This window comes from Labrus mixtus, chromosome 23, assembly GCF_963584025.1.
Source record: "Labrus mixtus chromosome 23, fLabMix1.1, whole genome shotgun sequence".
In the NCBI taxonomy this organism is placed as follows: domain Eukaryota; kingdom Metazoa; phylum Chordata; class Actinopteri; order Labriformes; family Labridae; genus Labrus; species Labrus mixtus.
Genome location: NC_083634.1, coordinates 5,950,097 through 5,966,355, shown reverse-complemented (window position 1 = coordinate 5,966,355; position 16,259 = coordinate 5,950,097). Strand labels below are relative to the sequence as shown.

The 16,259-nt window shown below is 46.2% G+C and overlaps 2 protein-coding genes across 2 annotated transcripts; both read left to right on the top strand.

The window, feature by feature from the left end:
* Positions 1 to 866: 866 nt before the first annotated feature.
* Positions 867 to 10,634, top strand: c23h4orf54 (chromosome 23 C4orf54 homolog). The gene is made up of 2 exons (XM_061031421.1): positions 867 to 5,404; positions 8,418 to 10,634. The coding sequence occupies exon 1, from the start codon at positions 882 to 884 to the stop codon at positions 5,382 to 5,384; it is 4,503 nt and encodes a 1,500-aa protein (XP_060887404.1). The 5' UTR covers positions 867 to 881; the 3' UTR covers positions 5,385 to 5,404; positions 8,418 to 10,634.
* Positions 10,635 to 12,901: 2,267 nt separating this feature from the next.
* On the top strand, positions 12,902 to 16,231 carry trmt10a (tRNA methyltransferase 10A). The gene is made up of 7 exons (XM_061031413.1): positions 12,902 to 13,332; positions 13,996 to 14,164; positions 14,628 to 14,699; positions 14,995 to 15,069; positions 15,377 to 15,526; positions 15,611 to 15,716; positions 15,813 to 16,231. The coding sequence occupies exons 1-7, from the start codon at positions 13,178 to 13,180 to the stop codon at positions 15,983 to 15,985; spliced, it is 900 nt and encodes a 299-aa protein (XP_060887396.1). The 5' UTR covers positions 12,902 to 13,177; the 3' UTR covers positions 15,986 to 16,231.
* Positions 16,232 to 16,259: the final 28 nt, after the last annotated feature.

The window sequence follows — 16,259 nt, the reverse complement described above, 5'->3', positions numbered from 1 at the left end:
CTGCTAAGCGCTGCATTATTCATGTGAAAACCAAAGTGTGTCTATGAAAAGTCAACAAATTAAAAGAAAAGGAGGAATTATCTGTCTATAGGAGAGAAAAAAGAAACAGGAAATGAAGAGGAAGAGGCGTAATCGTCGGGACATGATGGTGATGAATGCTGGTTGAAGGGCCCCCAATTGATTTTAGCCTAGGGCCCATACAGACTCTAGAATCACCACTGGCAGTATGCTACCTGACGATGCAGAGTAACTGTCACTGTGAGTTTGATTTAAAGAAGTAAAAGTTCAGTATTTTCCTCTCAAATGTGCCGGAGGCAAAGTATGAAGTAGCAGATTCATACTCTATCAGACAAAAGTACAGAAGTTGCATTTTTGGACCTACTGTTCTTCACTGTTTAGAAAGTGTTAAATGTAATTGTCATGTGATGTACTAACATGAGATTATAACTAAAGTGAGTGTTTGCAGTTCATGACTCGTAATTAGCTGCACAAAAACAGTGTGAGTTCAACTTTCTATTTTCAATGGAATAATTTGAAGGGGAGTGCCCTCAGTGCTCCTATTGGTCCGCGAACCGCAGCTTGAGAACCATGTGGCCTAGACAGTAGTTGGTAATGTCTCTGGTCCTTTTTAGACTCGCGGCTCTGAGCTGCATGTCGCGGTGAGCTGGAATACTTGGAGCGCTTCCGTCTCATCAGAGTGTCTGTCAAACCGGGAGCGAGGCACCATCTCTGCCTGTGACTCTGAGGAGTGCCGTGGTTGGGTGGGTTGGGGGTATGGGAGGGTGGGGAGGGGGGGGGGGGGGGGGGGGCTGGAGGTCTCCATCTCAGCCGCTTCTCTGCAGTCACACACCGCATGTCCACTGAAACGTGCGGACTGAGCCATGAAGACTGAACAAAGCCGCGTGGCGGCACCGGCAGATCTCCGCGAGGTCAAAGATCTGCTCCGAAAGCGCGCGTGTCAAAAGGAGGATGCCCCGGAGAAGCAGGACGAACTCAAATATGTGGATTTGGACTTAGAGGACGTGGATAAGGGCGGAATAATTAGGGAGAAAGACTTTGGATCTAATGAAAGAAACCAAATGTCTGTCGGCGGCTCTGAAGCTCCGCGCGCAACAGAGCCAAACCACAAGTCATCGGTTAAAACTGAGGTTGAAACGAAGAAGAAAGACAATTCTGTAGTTGGTAGATGTTCTAAAGATCTCAAGGAGTACCCCTCTCATTCACAATCTTTACGAGATCATCCCTCTGTTACAGCAAAGTCAGAGGATTGCCTCAAATCTGAAGACAAAAGCGAGCGCGACATTGCGCAACAAGAGGAGAAGAAGAAGAAGACAGAGAGAGGAGAGGAGTTACGCTGCCTCCATGATGACGATTATCTGAGCGGGGGGAGTGAGTCGGATGATTTTGAGGAGGAGGATGATGTTAGTTTGGTGCTTTCGGACGACTGCGTCCCGTGCGTAACGGATGACGAGTCCCACTATATTACCACGCACGAGATCCAGCTCGCGGAGCTCTCTGACCATGAGGGGGATTACGATATCGGAGTGGGCTCCTCCGCCAGCTGGGACATCGAGGATGACAACCAGCAGGTGTACTCTTTTGTCGATTACGCCTCATTCGATGGTGATGGAGCGGCGGAGGGGCGCGCTCAGGACGCAGCAGCAGTCAGCACTCTGCTTGAAAGTGATCCGAGCGACGCGGCCAAGTTCACCAGCTCAGATGAGAGTGTGTCAAAGCAGCAGGGCAGTGGCAACGGTGCCGGGCAGATCCACCTGTCAATCAGAACCACTTCTCGAGCTATAAATGACTCCAGCAACGTCCAAGAACAGAAAAATATTCTTTATCATGCCAGGCGCGCTGGAGACATGAGCCGGTATGTGTTAAGGGGAGTTGATGGGAAGGCAGAGACGTTGTGTGACAGGGCGAAGTGTTTCATAGCCGCGCCCGGACGCTTACACTTTGGCCGCAAATTGAGGAGGGGAAAAGAGGTCACCGAGTACTCCAGCGGTGCGTCCAGTGCTGTCAGCGAGCTGGACGACGCTGACAAGGAGGTGCGCAATCTGACAGCCAAATCCTTCAAGAGCCTGGCGTACCCTTACTTTGATGCCATTAATTTCAGCACCTCCAGCGAGTCATCCGCATCAGAGCATGGTTTGGGGATTAACAGGTGGTCAACGTTTGTCGACCTGAAATATGGCAACATGTCACAGGGAATGGACCAAAGTGTAGTTTCACATCAGAACGCCACGGCCTCTTTTGAAATAGCCAAAAATGTGGGCAGCAGAGGGTACAAAGGTTTGACACTGGCAAGCATCAAACCGCCCACCAACAAGATCTTCACTCTGAATGGGACCCCCCACAGCGCGTCGAAAATCGAGCTGATGGGGAAACTCGGTCAGGGTCACAGTGGGGTGATCAGACTCACAGAGACTCTGAATTTTCGCTGTAATGTCAAATCGGGGATGTCTGCAGGAGAAAGGCGCACTAACTTTGCGCAAAATTCTGCAGGATCACGTTCCACAGATGAAGTTACCAACAGTTTGCCAAGCAGCCAGAGGAGAGGGGCCAGCAAGCCTGCCTCTAACGCCATGGAAGACACACACAAGAAGGCCATCTTCGCCTCCAGCTTGCTTAAAAATGTGATTTCTAAGAAGATGCAGTTCGAGCAGGAGCGCAAGATGGAAAGAGGGGAGATAAGTGAGCCGCATCAAGCGCCTTCCCCGAGCTTTGTGCACCAGGACAGCGACAGCCACAGGGGGAAGGGGAGCAGGGAGCTGCACAGACAGAGCTCCAGGTTTTCAGAGAGCAGCTCAGACTACACCATAATGTGCTTGGATGAATTAGGGGACATCATTGACAGCGGCTCATGTGATACTAAGAGCGATTCTCGGAGACGAGACGCGGCCGCTCCCGCACTAGAAACTAATTTAGAGCCGGCAAATGAAGCTGGAATCGATGCTAAAATAGGCGCATTGGAAGCTTCCAAAAGCACGCTGCTTCGGAGCCAAAATAGCGCATTCAGATGTTGGAAGGACGAGGAGGTAGAGTTTCAAAAGGATCATAAAAACCATAAAACTCCGGAGGAGAAGCTGCCTTCAGCTAACGACAAAGAAGGCGAGGGGGATCGGTACTCATCGGGCAGCAGCAAACTGATTAAAATGTCACATTTGTTTGTGCCAAGTATCCAACTGCTGCACAGTGACGGAGAAGAGGGGCAGCAGCTGCAGAACCGGAGTTACTCTCCATGTGAGGACGGAGGAGGAATAAAACCGCACTCTGACAACACTTTATTCATCGCGGACTCGAGGAGTGTGGCTACATCTAAATCTCCGGAGATAAAAATTAACTTGAGGAGCGTCAGAGACAATAAAACTGAGCCGTTCGGTGTCTCCAAACTGCGCGCTCCTAATATAGGCTGTAACCCAGCCAGCCTCGGCAGAGCAGACGACTCCAAATGCCAGGCCCTGGCTGCAGCTCTGAAGGGTGAGTGTTCAGACAAAGTGCCGCATTTCATGGTTAGAGACATTAGAGATAATAAAGGAAAGTTGCAGACGCCCATTCATCAAGTGAGAGACGTGCGCAAACTGGTGAAAAGCTCCTATCACTTTGTTTCTTTGGATAACAACGAGAATAGATCCGCTGCTGACAGCCACGCAGAGCAGAAGAAGCTAATGCCCTATCGGAATCTAAACTCTGTTTCCCCTATAGTGATAAAATGTCAGTCTGTGAATACAAACAGCAACGGGAAACAAGACATTTCTAAAGGGGAGCTGCTTGACTTCGACAGGTCGTCTCCAGAGGGCGCTGTTCTGCAAAAAGCAGCAGGGAGAGTACCCATAGATAACCCAAATAACTCCTCAGAGGGGGGCAGTGGATTGAGAATTGAAAGCAACATGGCTTCAAAGAGGCAGGAAAAACCATCAGATATCACAGATAAGAAACCTGAATCCAAGGTGGCGAACCAGGCGGCGTTCGACAAACTCCAGGCGGCAGTGAAAACCATGGAGCAGCTCTACGTGTTCGAAAGGAATGAGTGGAAGAGGAAGAACAAGCCCCGGCCGCTGACAGACAGCCATGTTCTTTCACTGCTCACCAGCGAGGACCATGAAGGACTGGAGGAGGAGGAGGTCAGAGGGTTCAACATGGACAGGACAGCCAGAAGAGACTCCTACCCCAACGCCGACAAGACGCCCCCGGCTGTAGCGGCGTCCCCAAGCCTGCCCAGGAGAGACGACAAAGTCTTTCAGACTCCCAAGTCCATGCAAACAACCGCCAACGCCACAGGTCACAAAAACATGTTCAGCCTCAGCTCCGGTCTTAAGCCCTCTGCGAGCACAAGGACGACCCATCCGCCGAATGCCGCCACACAAACGCCCTTCAACACGAGGAGTTTCACCCCAAAGTCGCCAAAGCTGCCCGTGTCCTTAAAAAGCAGCCAAACAAAGCGGAGTGGACAGGAAGGAGTCGAAACAAGGGAGGTAGAGAGGTCCTTGCAAGATCTCTGGGGCGCAGACAACGAGAACTACCTAACGATTCCGGTAAAGTCTCCCGCCAACACCAAGAAACCAGCGCCATCCGCTGATAAAACGTCGGTGTACACGTTCACCACCAAGACCAACCCAGCCACCCCTACAGGACAGGTGGGATCCACCACCAGGGGTCATGAAGAGTACAACCAGTCCCCAAAGAGAGCCAGCATCGTCATGGAGCCGCGACCGCCTGAGATCCCTCCTGCGACCATCTACCACTCTTTGCCGTTGGGCATGAATGCAAATCAGCCTCAGTTGTACTGCTTCTCCCCGGCAATCACTCCCGCTCCCACTCTGGACCCGTTCCAGGCCACGCAGAGGAAGATGCTCCTGGATCCCACAACCGGAAACTACTACCTGGTGGACACTCCCGTGCAGCCGACCACAAAGCGCCTCTTTGACCCAGAAACAGGCCAGTACGTGGACGTGCCAATGCCGCAGCCTCCTATGACGCCGGTTCCCATGCCTATCTCACCGTTGGCCCTCAGTCCAGGAGCGTATGGACACACCTACATGATCTACCCGGGCTTCATGCCGACGCCGTCCGTGATCCCGACGAGGACACTGGTGCAGTCGCAGATGTCGATGCAGTCGGAGGCCGAGAGCGTGGAGAAGGCTTCGTCGCAGCAGTTGGAAGGCTTGTACATGGAGAGTCCCTTCTACATGTCGACAGGAAAGTCTCCTCAGGTCGCCACCGGGTTTCAACCGCAGGCCGCCGCCACCAGCAGGCCAACACAGGGGTTCTCCACCATCCAGCAGCCTGTCATCAGCATCACCTCCCAGCAGGGTCCGCGGATCATCGCCCCGCCCTCTTTTGACGGGACTACCATGAGCTTTGTGGTGGAGCACAGATAGACGGCAGCCTACCTGGACAGGTGAGTAGATCCGAATGTTTATCTTTAAGGCAGGTTTGAGTGAACAGGGAGGATGAATGGTTGAAAAATGATCGTGTGATTTGTTCTTTGAGGTTTTAAAGGTCACATATGATGCAAAATCCACTTCTCCATGTTTCTCTAACTATAATATGTGTCTCTGATCTGTCTACAAACCCCCCAATGATGAGAAAAGTCCATCCTCTCCGTCTTCTGCCTGCTCCACTTTTCAGAAAATGTGTTCTCAAACAGGCCGTTTGGAGATTTTCCCTTCATGACATCACAAAGGGCAGTAACCCCTCCCCCAGATGGGTGACACTCCCACAGCTAGGTGTTTGTTCCGCCCTCTGAGTCTGCCTTCTCACCGTAAACAATAGGACATGGTGCGAGAAAGACACCCGAGCCCTCCCAGTGAGGGGGCGTGGTCAGACACAGCTCATTTACATTTAAAGGTACAGACACAGAAACAGCCTGTTCTGAGCAGGACTGAAATAGAGGGGTTTATAGACATGATCAAATACAGGATCAGAGTGGATTTAGAACAAGAAACTTCACAGACGGCAGAGTAATTTAAAATAACTCCACGATAAAATCTTGCTGATGCAAGACGACCGACTCTAACTCTACCAACTGAGCCACAGGCACAAATTTAAAAAACAAATCCTGCAGAACACTTAAAAAATACAGTAATTAAGAAATTAAAAAAACACATAATTAGACAACACAACTCTCATGCTGATTCAAAAACTGAGTTAAAAGGACTGCATGAACACATTTTGAAAAACGTATTCAAAAGTTAAAATGAGGTGGGGAGGAGCCGGGCCTTAAAGAGACATCAGCTGAAATTAAATGTTTCAGGCAAAGGCTGAAACGAGGGATTTTACTGACGCAAGTTTCAGATAAATAAGGAGGTTTTTGAGCTGAACATCTCCTAACGCTGCTCAATAGGTGTCCCTGACTCACATGATCGATGGTAAAAGTGAGTATAAGAGATGTCCTTTAACTTTCATCCCTCTTAAAACAAACACAGAAGACACATTTTACCTCTCCTCTAATTCTAGTCGTACTTCTGGGTTCCCTGATGTTGCTACTTTGTGCTAAAACTGCTGCTAATCTCTGCTGCTTAAAAAAAGTTTTCAAAAGTAACTGAAACATTAGATAATGCTCCCTCAGACTCTTGACGTAGCATGAGGAAGCTATTTAAAGTGCATGACAGTGTGACAATCCAATGTTCATTAAAGCTCCTTTAGATACTTCACTATTTACCTTTATTGCACCTTTTCAGAAACAAGTGGGTGATGTCACAGATAGTGCTTTCACACCTGCACAAAACCCCTTAGAGGACTCTGTTGCTTCATCCGCCACTTCTGCGTTGTTCTTTTTACATCACGTCTTACCTCAGGAGACCCCCCGGCCCCCTCTCCTGACCGACAGAGATAGAAGCAGTCCTGATCTAGAAATTTTCAGGAGTGCATGTGTGAGAACTGTTTGAGACAGCGTTCATGTTTAATACAGTCTATAGTGGTTACTTCTTTTCTCAGGGGGGGCAAATGCCACCTCTCGCTCCCCCTTTAGCTCCGCCCCTGAGTATACAGTGGATTAGTGTCACCCTCTTTACCATGTACCCTAAAGCCCTAGATGTCAGTGTTTTGTATTTTATTTATTCGTCTTTAGATGTCAGTCAACGAGTATAACAAAGGAGCGGACTCAGTGGGATTGTAAACTTTGTATGCAGTATACAAGTATGCATCACAGCGAGCTGGTTGGTGCATTCTGATATGACAGCGGTGATAAAGGGGATTATGCTGACATCTCTTCATTAGCTCGGTGTTTGAATGTGAGTGTGTGGCTGCATGTTGGACATAGCACTAGTGCGGGAGTAAAAAGGTCAAGCAATGGCAGGTATTTGTTATTGTATACACGGGGACCGCTTCAGCTGCTGCCGGACATCAAGAGGCCGCCTGTCAGGTCAGAGTCGCTGCAGGGTCGGCCGGCTTTTTATAGGAGCAGTCATTTAAAGACAGGGAGAGTGAGAAGCCAGGTTCCCATGGCCTCCGATCAGAGATTACATAAACACAACATGCAACCTAGCAGCAGGGCCTTTGGAGTTCCCCTTCTCATCTGAGCATGAGACACACCCCCTGGAATTGGAATGCCGCAAGTTTGAGAAATTAGCTTTTGAGTGGAAGTTATTCTCCCTCTTTTGTTGGAATAAACCGCAGACTGTAAATATGAATGTTTGAAGCCTGAGTGTCGTCACCCGTCTGTTCCTGCAGGGGGCGCTGGAGTCCCATCGATGGAGGTCTCCATGCTGGAAATGCTGTCTCAGTCTAACTTTCAGTCAACCTAACGACAGGCTGAGAGCTGGAGCTGAGGCGGGTTTTAAACCTCCAGACAAACCGTTACACCGCGCCCACCTGTCAATCAGGTCAGCTGCGCACCTAACTACGGATAACACGTATCATTCATGAAATCAAAATCGTGTCTTGTACCCAGCTCCTCCGCGCTCCGTGTCTGATTGGGGAAATACATAATCTCACTCCCGAGCACACAGCCAGCGCTTTTCTGCCCGGAAAAAACAGGGTCTAAGAGTCTAGACTCTTCTCCTCTGTCGCCTCCCGGTGGTGGAACGAAATACCAAACTCCATTCGATCTGCAGTGTCCCTCTGCACCTTTAAGAAAAAACTGAAGACCCAGCAATTCATGAACACCTACCTTCATGATGATGATGAAGATCTTTAGGATGGTTTTGATTCTGATTAGAACTCTCAAGAACAGCTGTCCATGTTGTGCTCTGCCTCTGGTCACTTCCTGTCAGCACCTGTGGTCACTTCCTGTCAGCACCTGTGTGTCCCATCAGACTTAAAGCTGTTTGTTTGCACTTCCTGACGTTGTATCCTCCTCTCTAGATCCTCGCTCGTGTTGTTCTTCGCTGTGGATAAAAGCGTCTGATAAATGAATTGTAGATTATTTGAAAGAAACTTATTGTCTTATTTGTTGTTGTTGTTCCCAACAGGGCTGATCTCTGAGTGGACGCAGGACATCTCTGCATCTTTGATCATGTACGTTTGTTTCTGTTCTTGAGCTGGAAGAGATGGATCAGAGGGAGGCCTCTTTACATCCTATTTCAGCTTTTCAAACTTGTATAAGATGTGTATAAAATGTGTATTTCCTGTTGTTTTTCAGAAGAATTCTTTACTTTAACTTGTTGAGTTTTTTGTATTTTGTTTCATTTTCATTTTTATATCGGCCTGATATCTTCACACATGAACTTATAATCATGAATTCAGTTTTTTAAAGATCTCCTGTGTTGGGGGATTTGAATCATGACAGCATTAGTTTGATCTGCCTGCTCCAGTTATAAGTTATTTAAGCATCTTTCTAAATATGAAACATGTAAAATGTGTTGAACATGTGTAGACGCAGACATCCTCGAGAACTCTCATCACGCTCTCTTCCTGCACATGAACAGGATTTTTATTATGCTTTAAAACTTGTTGTTACTCCAATCAAATGTATGAATGAGAGGAATTCGTAATGATTTGCTGTTACCGGGCAGGAGGGGCAAAGAGAGACCTCGAGGATGACTTCTTTTTACGACCTTTGTGTTTTCTGTCGAACTCTTTATTTTGACGTGTTTAAGTTTTGTACTTTAAATATTTAACGGACTCTGGATCTGCTGGACAGTCCATCCTTCTTCGATATTCAGTCGATCGTTTCTCTTTTTCAGAAACTTGATCCACCAACCCGACATGAAACGTTTATTTTTCATAAACACTGCAGTGACAGGAAATGACACTCGTGAACATTTTTTATGGATTGTCTAATTAAAAAATGTTTTTGCTAAAAGGTTAAAGTTTGAATTATTACAGTGGCCTTGGTTTGTGGGCTCTGCAGCACTTTGATAGTTTCTTTTTTTTGTTGTTGCTGTAGTTTTCTGATGTGCATGGGAGAGTCTGCAATAAATTACAAGAACTACGGTGGTCCTAAGCAGACGGATATCCAGACATTTTATTTTGTTCAGTTGTACCGTTGTTTTCTCATCTTGTTTTACTTTGTTACTTCACTTATACAGTTTTTTTTTCAATGCATGACAAAGAGCGAATTTATCGAGATCTCAAGAAAATGTCTGAGATTTACTTATTTTCCGAGGGACACCAGCGTTGTTATCCCAAGATAAAAAGATAAATAAGTGCCCGTCGTCTGGTGTTCTCCTTCAGAGTGTCTGCTTCTTTTTCCAATTGTTCCCAATGAGGAGAGGCCCAGCATCCAGTGTCCTTTTTCTGAGCGCTCTACCTTTTCCACTCAAAGCGCTTTTAGCTGAAAGTCTTTCAACTTTTCAGAAGGGCGCTGTTGAAGTCACTGGCGCTCTTTGCAAAAATAAATGATGATCCCTGTATTTTTGTCTCCTACTGATCGCGAAGTGTCCAAACATCCTCCTATCTCCGTGTCTGATCGGAGCTGTGATGGCGAGGCCGTCATTATAATCGAGCTCATCATCCAGACGAAGTAGGAGGGCGAGCATCCTCCATTTGATGCTCGTAGAGAAGGGGTAAAAATCTCAAATATAAAACATGCAGTAAAAAAGCAACAGAGCAGTAACGGTCAAACAGCGGCCGTTTTCATAGAGACAGGACGCACGTGCAGCGCTTTATTGGCAGCACACACATGCCACCTGGTAAAAAATCACCAGGTGGACACGGGCCCTTCGTCTAGATCTCGAGAAAACAACCGAAATCGACTAATCGTTGCAAAAATGAAGCAAAATAAAATGTATGGAAGCATGTCCACTTTGGGCTTCCATAAGAACTGCTTAATTTTTACAAGATGAAATTGTACAAAAGTGTAAATACTTTCTTCCGCAGGTCTCAGGGTTAGACCTTGTGTTGTTTAACGTCACCGTGTTGTCCCGGGACGTCTGCACCCGGACCGAGAGCGGACATTGTGAAGGTCACAGGAAGTAGATGGAAGAGAAAACAGGGAGGATGTTTTATGACTTTTATTTTGAAGGGACTTTTATGTGGAGTGAAACGGGGAATGTACAGATGGAGAAATGTTGGTTTGGAGAAACGAAAAGATGAAATATGGAAGACAAAGTTTTAATGTTTAACTTTGACGTTTTGTGCAAATGTACAGTCGAGGCTTACGTTGAGTTCAGGAACACTGCAAGGCGTGTTTCATGAAGTGTCCATGATTAATGTGTTTGTGAACATGTAATAAACCTAAAACCCTTTTTGCAGACCTCCTTTGTTTTTTCTTGTTGACTCAAGCGTATGTCTCACAACTTAAAAAATGTCAATATGTTGGCCTTTGTTACGGAAGCCCTGGATGGACATGCATCAAAAAACATTTCTTGTGATAACTTATAAACAAAGACTGTTTCTGCAGAGCGCTCCATCTCTGTGGTCTGACAACTCCCCAACAGCAGGTACTACATAAGTCTTACAACACAGAGAAAAATGCTCCGTGTCAAATGTGCTCTCCTTGTGATGTCACAGTGGGATTCTGGACAAAAAAAATCCCCTCCCCTCCTCTGGTATCTCCACCCATGGACTCCACCTCCAGACTAGAACAAAACTTTTGCACAGGTCGGCCATTTTTATTCTCACTAGTGAAGGAGTGATGTCTACCGGGAAAACTCAGGGGGGTCATTGCATTTAAAGAGACACATACACCACTGGTTTATACAGGGTCACAAACCTCCTCTGGTGCTTGATTCATGTTATATTTTGATCAAAGCACAGCACAGATGTTTCATTTAGACCACAGGGGACTGTTTGAAAAGTGGAGGAGGGGGAGAATATGTCCACTTTAATTGTTTGACAGCCCTAAAAACAATTTAAATATGTTTATGGTAAGCATCCTCTGCGTATCAGATTTAGCATTAACAAATTAGCCGCGTGTGTCTAAAACTGACTTAGCACCTTTAACGTTGGAATGTGTCCTAAATAAGCAGCCAGTGTCAGAGGCTTCTCTGCTGGCTGTGGGCCCGGAGGGTCAGGAGGGTATGTGTGTGTATGGATGTTTGCAGGATCGTGTTGCAGAGCTCTGACTGTATACATCAGAGGCATTTAATCCACTGCGTGTCTGCGATGCATATACTTCCAGAACACACACACACACACACTCTGAACTATGTAAATCATCAGCAGATCAGCATCAGACCTGCCTTCATGAGGAATATATTCAAAGCAAAAACTCAAATCTTAGCAGGTGTATTTATCTGAGTTGAGTCGTTTCACTTTTTATGAGCTGACAAGTCCAGATAAACATTTGATTTGAGATATTAAGAAAATTAGGCCTGCAATGCTTCTATTCAGTAAAAATGCCACTGCCAAAGGAGCCACAGGCCAGACCTGAACCCAGGGCGCCCATCCAGAGGACCACAGCCTATAAGCACATTGGGCGTGCCCACCAACCACCAGGTCACAGGCAGTGGTGATTCTATAGTCTGCTGGGGCCCTCCATCATAACCATCATGCCTGTGTCCCGACGCGTACTCCTCCTCCACTTTTTTCCTGTTTCTTTTTTCGCTCAGACAGTCATTAACAAACTTTGGTTTCCACATCAATCATGCATGCAACGCTTAGCAAGGCAATGATCTGGCCCCCTTAAGGAGTTTTTTTTCCCTAAATTGCATTTTGGGTCACTGCTTTGGTTTAAAGTTTGTGAGCCCTGATGGGCCCCCTACCGGCCTGGAGCCTCGAGCAGTTGCCTGTTGACAAGCAGCACCTCTGTTCACCGGCTCCCCATCACATTTTAAGAATAGGACGTACCTGTGAAGTAAAATGTGGCTCATACTCCATGGAATTAGAAGTTTTTGACTAGAAATTAGACAAATAGGCTAGGCTTGGTAAGATTTGAGTTTTTGCAGTGTTGTAATCATCTGCTCGAGATTCAAGAATTTACAGATTTTATGAAGAATTTTGTAAACATTTCCTCCCTGAGATAATTTGTTTTACTTTGAAAAACTAGACGTTTATGTTTAGTGTTATATTTCCTGTCACATACAGCGATACCATTTAAGATAAGATAAGATAAGATATGTTTATTGTCACTGTACAAGTACAACGAAATATTGTTGGAGCAAGCCTGTAGATGCCTAATATCAGAAATATACAAATATACAAATACTAAAACCAAATATTCAAATAAGAAATAAAAAGTAAAGCAGAAAGATAGCCCTACATGACATTTTATTAAATGAAGTAATCCAGAGGGAACAGATTACACTTCTGAATTGTATTATTTGAAAGGAAGGGTTGGTTTTAGAAAGCTCTGAGTTCATCCAAAACAGATCAAATGTTAACGATTTTTGGAATAACAGAGAGATTTATCCCCAGCAGGTATTTTATCACTACTCCACAAGAAAGTGTTATGAGAAGAAAAAATGTGGCCGAAGCAAAACCTCCAGGAAAGAAGGGACTGCTGCTGAAACTTTAGATAATGAAACAGGAAGCCTGTTATTCCGATTGTACGTGAACGCATCTGGAGCGGTCGAATGACGTCACGTCCGCGCCAGCAGCAGTATACATGTGGAAGTGTGTGTTGCTAAGTTGAACTGCTTGTGAAGTTTTATCCTCTCGGTTTGTGTGACAGTGTGTAGATAGATATCACCGCGTTGACGTCATTTAAAAAGTTTAATTCTTGATTAAATATAATACAAATAAATAACGGCGAGTGTCGTTTAAATGCAGCCAGTCAAGGCGAGCTAACATTAGCAGCTAGTTCATTTATCAACACAGCAGCAGCAGCAGCTTTGGTGAAGCCTCCCAGATGGCTGATGACACCGTGAGGGGTGAAGCTGCAGCCGGCGCGCAGACAGAGAGCAGTAACGGAGGAGCTGACGGTGAAAACCAAAGTCTGTCCAAAAGACAGAGGAAGAAACTCCTGAAGCAGCAGAAATGGGAGGAGGAGAGGGAGCTGAGAAAGTGAGTAAACACATGTGAACAATGTTTATCTAGTGGTGGTGATGCAGACCGGCTGGTACAGGGACCAATAGTTCCTACAGTGCAAAACTTCATTCAAATATTTGTCATGTTTTTCATTTTTCCAAACATAAAGGAGCAGTATGTAGCTCTGACACCTAGTGTTTAAAATGGGTACTGCAGTCTAAATTCTAAACATTGTAGAGAGCTGTCTCCCCCCCCCCCCCCCCTCCTCTCTAGAGTCAATGTTCATGCAGGTCACCATGTGGTGGACACTGAAGCTTCAGTGTTTATCCAGCTCTGCATCGGTCTGTAAACCTTTCTGTGTTCTAACCTCTCTCCATTTTTCAAAATCATCTCCAATATTGATCCTAGTTTGAGCACGTTTCTGCTCGTGGAGCTTATTAGAAACATGCAGAAGCTTTTTAGGTCGGGTACAATCACTTCTATCTGAACCATTTCTCTTGACCCGCTTCCATCGCTGCAACACCTGTTCACCTGATAACTGCTCTCATATCTGACAAACCGAGGGGTGTCCAAAATGGCCGTGTGTGGGGGGGGGGTGCCTTAAAACCGCAGACCTTCTCTGGTCCAAACAAATACCTCTTAGTTTAACTGTGCTTTAATAAAAAGAAAATGATAGTAATCGTGTTTCTCGTCTTGCAGGGAGAGACGAAAAGAGAAGAAGCAGCAGCGTCGTGAGCAGAGGCAGAATCAACCGGAGGAGGAGGGAGGAGAAGCTCAGAGCTTCAGGAAGCGTCCTCGCAGAGAGGTGACCCCGAGCTCCGTGAGGCTGGTGGTGGACTGCGGCTTCGACGACCTCATGCTGTTGAAGGTAAACGGCTCTCTCGAGGGGGATTGAACAAACTTTCAGCTGGCTGGTTTTACAAAAGTGCCATATCTAAGTTCATCTGTCATCACATTCTTTGTACGTTCATATTGTCTGCGAAGACATTATATTGGTGTCCCACTCTGTGAATGCACATTGTGATTCAGCGTTGCAAAAGCACGCCACAGTGGAAGCTCCCCCGCTGATCCCGTCTTGCCTCTCTGACTACCTCTGAAGACGGTACAGAGCGGGGATCAAATTGTCCGTCCATTATGTCTTACCCTAATTTCCCTCAGGGATTAATCAAGGATATGAAAATAAAAATTAAAAAAAATCAACTTTCTGATTGAAGGAGAAAACGTAACAGGGGCGTAAATATCACGTCTTGAAACTGCAGTCTGATCAGGGCTATAGAGACGTGAACTGAGGGACTCGCTCTCCTCACTGACGATAATCGTTTTGTGTTCAGGACGTCCGAAAGCTTCACAAACAGATCCAGAGGTGCTACGCCGAGAACAGACGAGCCTTACATCCTGTGCAGGTGAGAGACCACCCACCTTTTCTTTTCTTGAAATTCTTCAGGGGATTGTTGAGAACGTTTTACAGACAAAGAAAAGAAACATTTAAAAGGTATAAAGAAGCATGAAACACATAAACACTTACAAAGGTACTCGATATGGGGTTGCCACCTGTAACAACACATCATCTGTTAATTTCTCTATTCTAAGAAGTGTGGCTGTGCCTGACTCTTACATGAATCCCAGCTCGATCATAACTGAGTGACTGCAGATCAGAGGAAGTTCTCTGATGCTTAACGACTCCTCTTACGTCTCCAGTTTTATCTGACGAGCATCGGGGGGCAGCTGAAGCAGAGCATGGACGAGAAGGACAAAGGATGGGTGAACTGGAAGGTGAGCAGGATCCTGAATGACGTCTATGTTTGATTTTTTAATTTGACAGCTTCAGCTAAAAAAAAAAAAGTGGAATAATATTAAAGCAGCAGTGCCAGAGATATCGTCTTTTTCAGTTCTAAACGCTCGTCTCTTGTAACAACCTGAGTCCTTAATTACTGAAAATGCAACGTTACAGCAAACAGAGATTCAGGAGGCAGCTACAGTAGCCTGGAGGGTTCATCCTGCAGCAGACGTCTCAGTTCTTTTTCACCGTACTTCAACTGGTGTATAACTTTGTGTAATGTTCATGCTGCTGTGTGTGCAGGACATCCACATTAAAACAGAACACTACAAGGACGTAGTGGAGAAGGAGGAGCTGGTGTACCTGACGTCAGACTCTCCAAACGTGCTGGAGGAGCTGGACCAGAAAAAGGCCTACGTGATAGGAGGGCTGGTGGACCACAACCACCATAAGGTCCGTCTGCTGTCACAGCTGTAGCTCACTGTGTGTTGAGATCACTGCAGGCTGGTCGCTGAACTGTCCTTTTTTCTCCTGCAGGGAATCACGTTTGAGAGGGCGAAGGAGCTGGGGATCGAGCACGCACAGCTTCCTCTGAGCAGCTTTGTTAAGATGAACAGTCGGAAGGTTCTGGCAGTCAACCACGGTAAGGACTCATAACTCAGTCTGGGTAGCGACATCAAGATCTTCAATAAGCGCGAGAGACGAGGCTTCTGATTTTCTGTTTTCATTCCTCCTGCAGTGTTCGAGATCATCCTGGCGTTCCTGGAGAAGGGCAGCTGGAGGGACGCCTTCTTCACCGTCCTGCCTCGGAGGAAAGGGGCGGTGGCCGTCACCCAGGGTGAAGAAAATACTCTGAAAGAAGACGAAGAAAACTCTGACTCTGACTCTGACACACCAGAACAAACTGCCTGAGAGCCTCAAACGTAGCTCAACTTCAGAGTGTAGAGATGTTGATGCTGAGGCTGTTCTCTGACCAGAAATGTTTCTGTTCAAGCTTCTTCTTATTTTTTTTACAGATATTTATTGAAGATTTTACTTTGTGCCTCCTGTAATTACAGTAATATTTCAGTTTGAAGACATTTTTTTTCTTTTGATCAAATTGCTGCAAAATATTCAGTTATTACGCTAAAGAGAAATTAAATGTTTCCTTTATTTTTGCTTGTAGATGAATCTGTTCCGGTCGAAT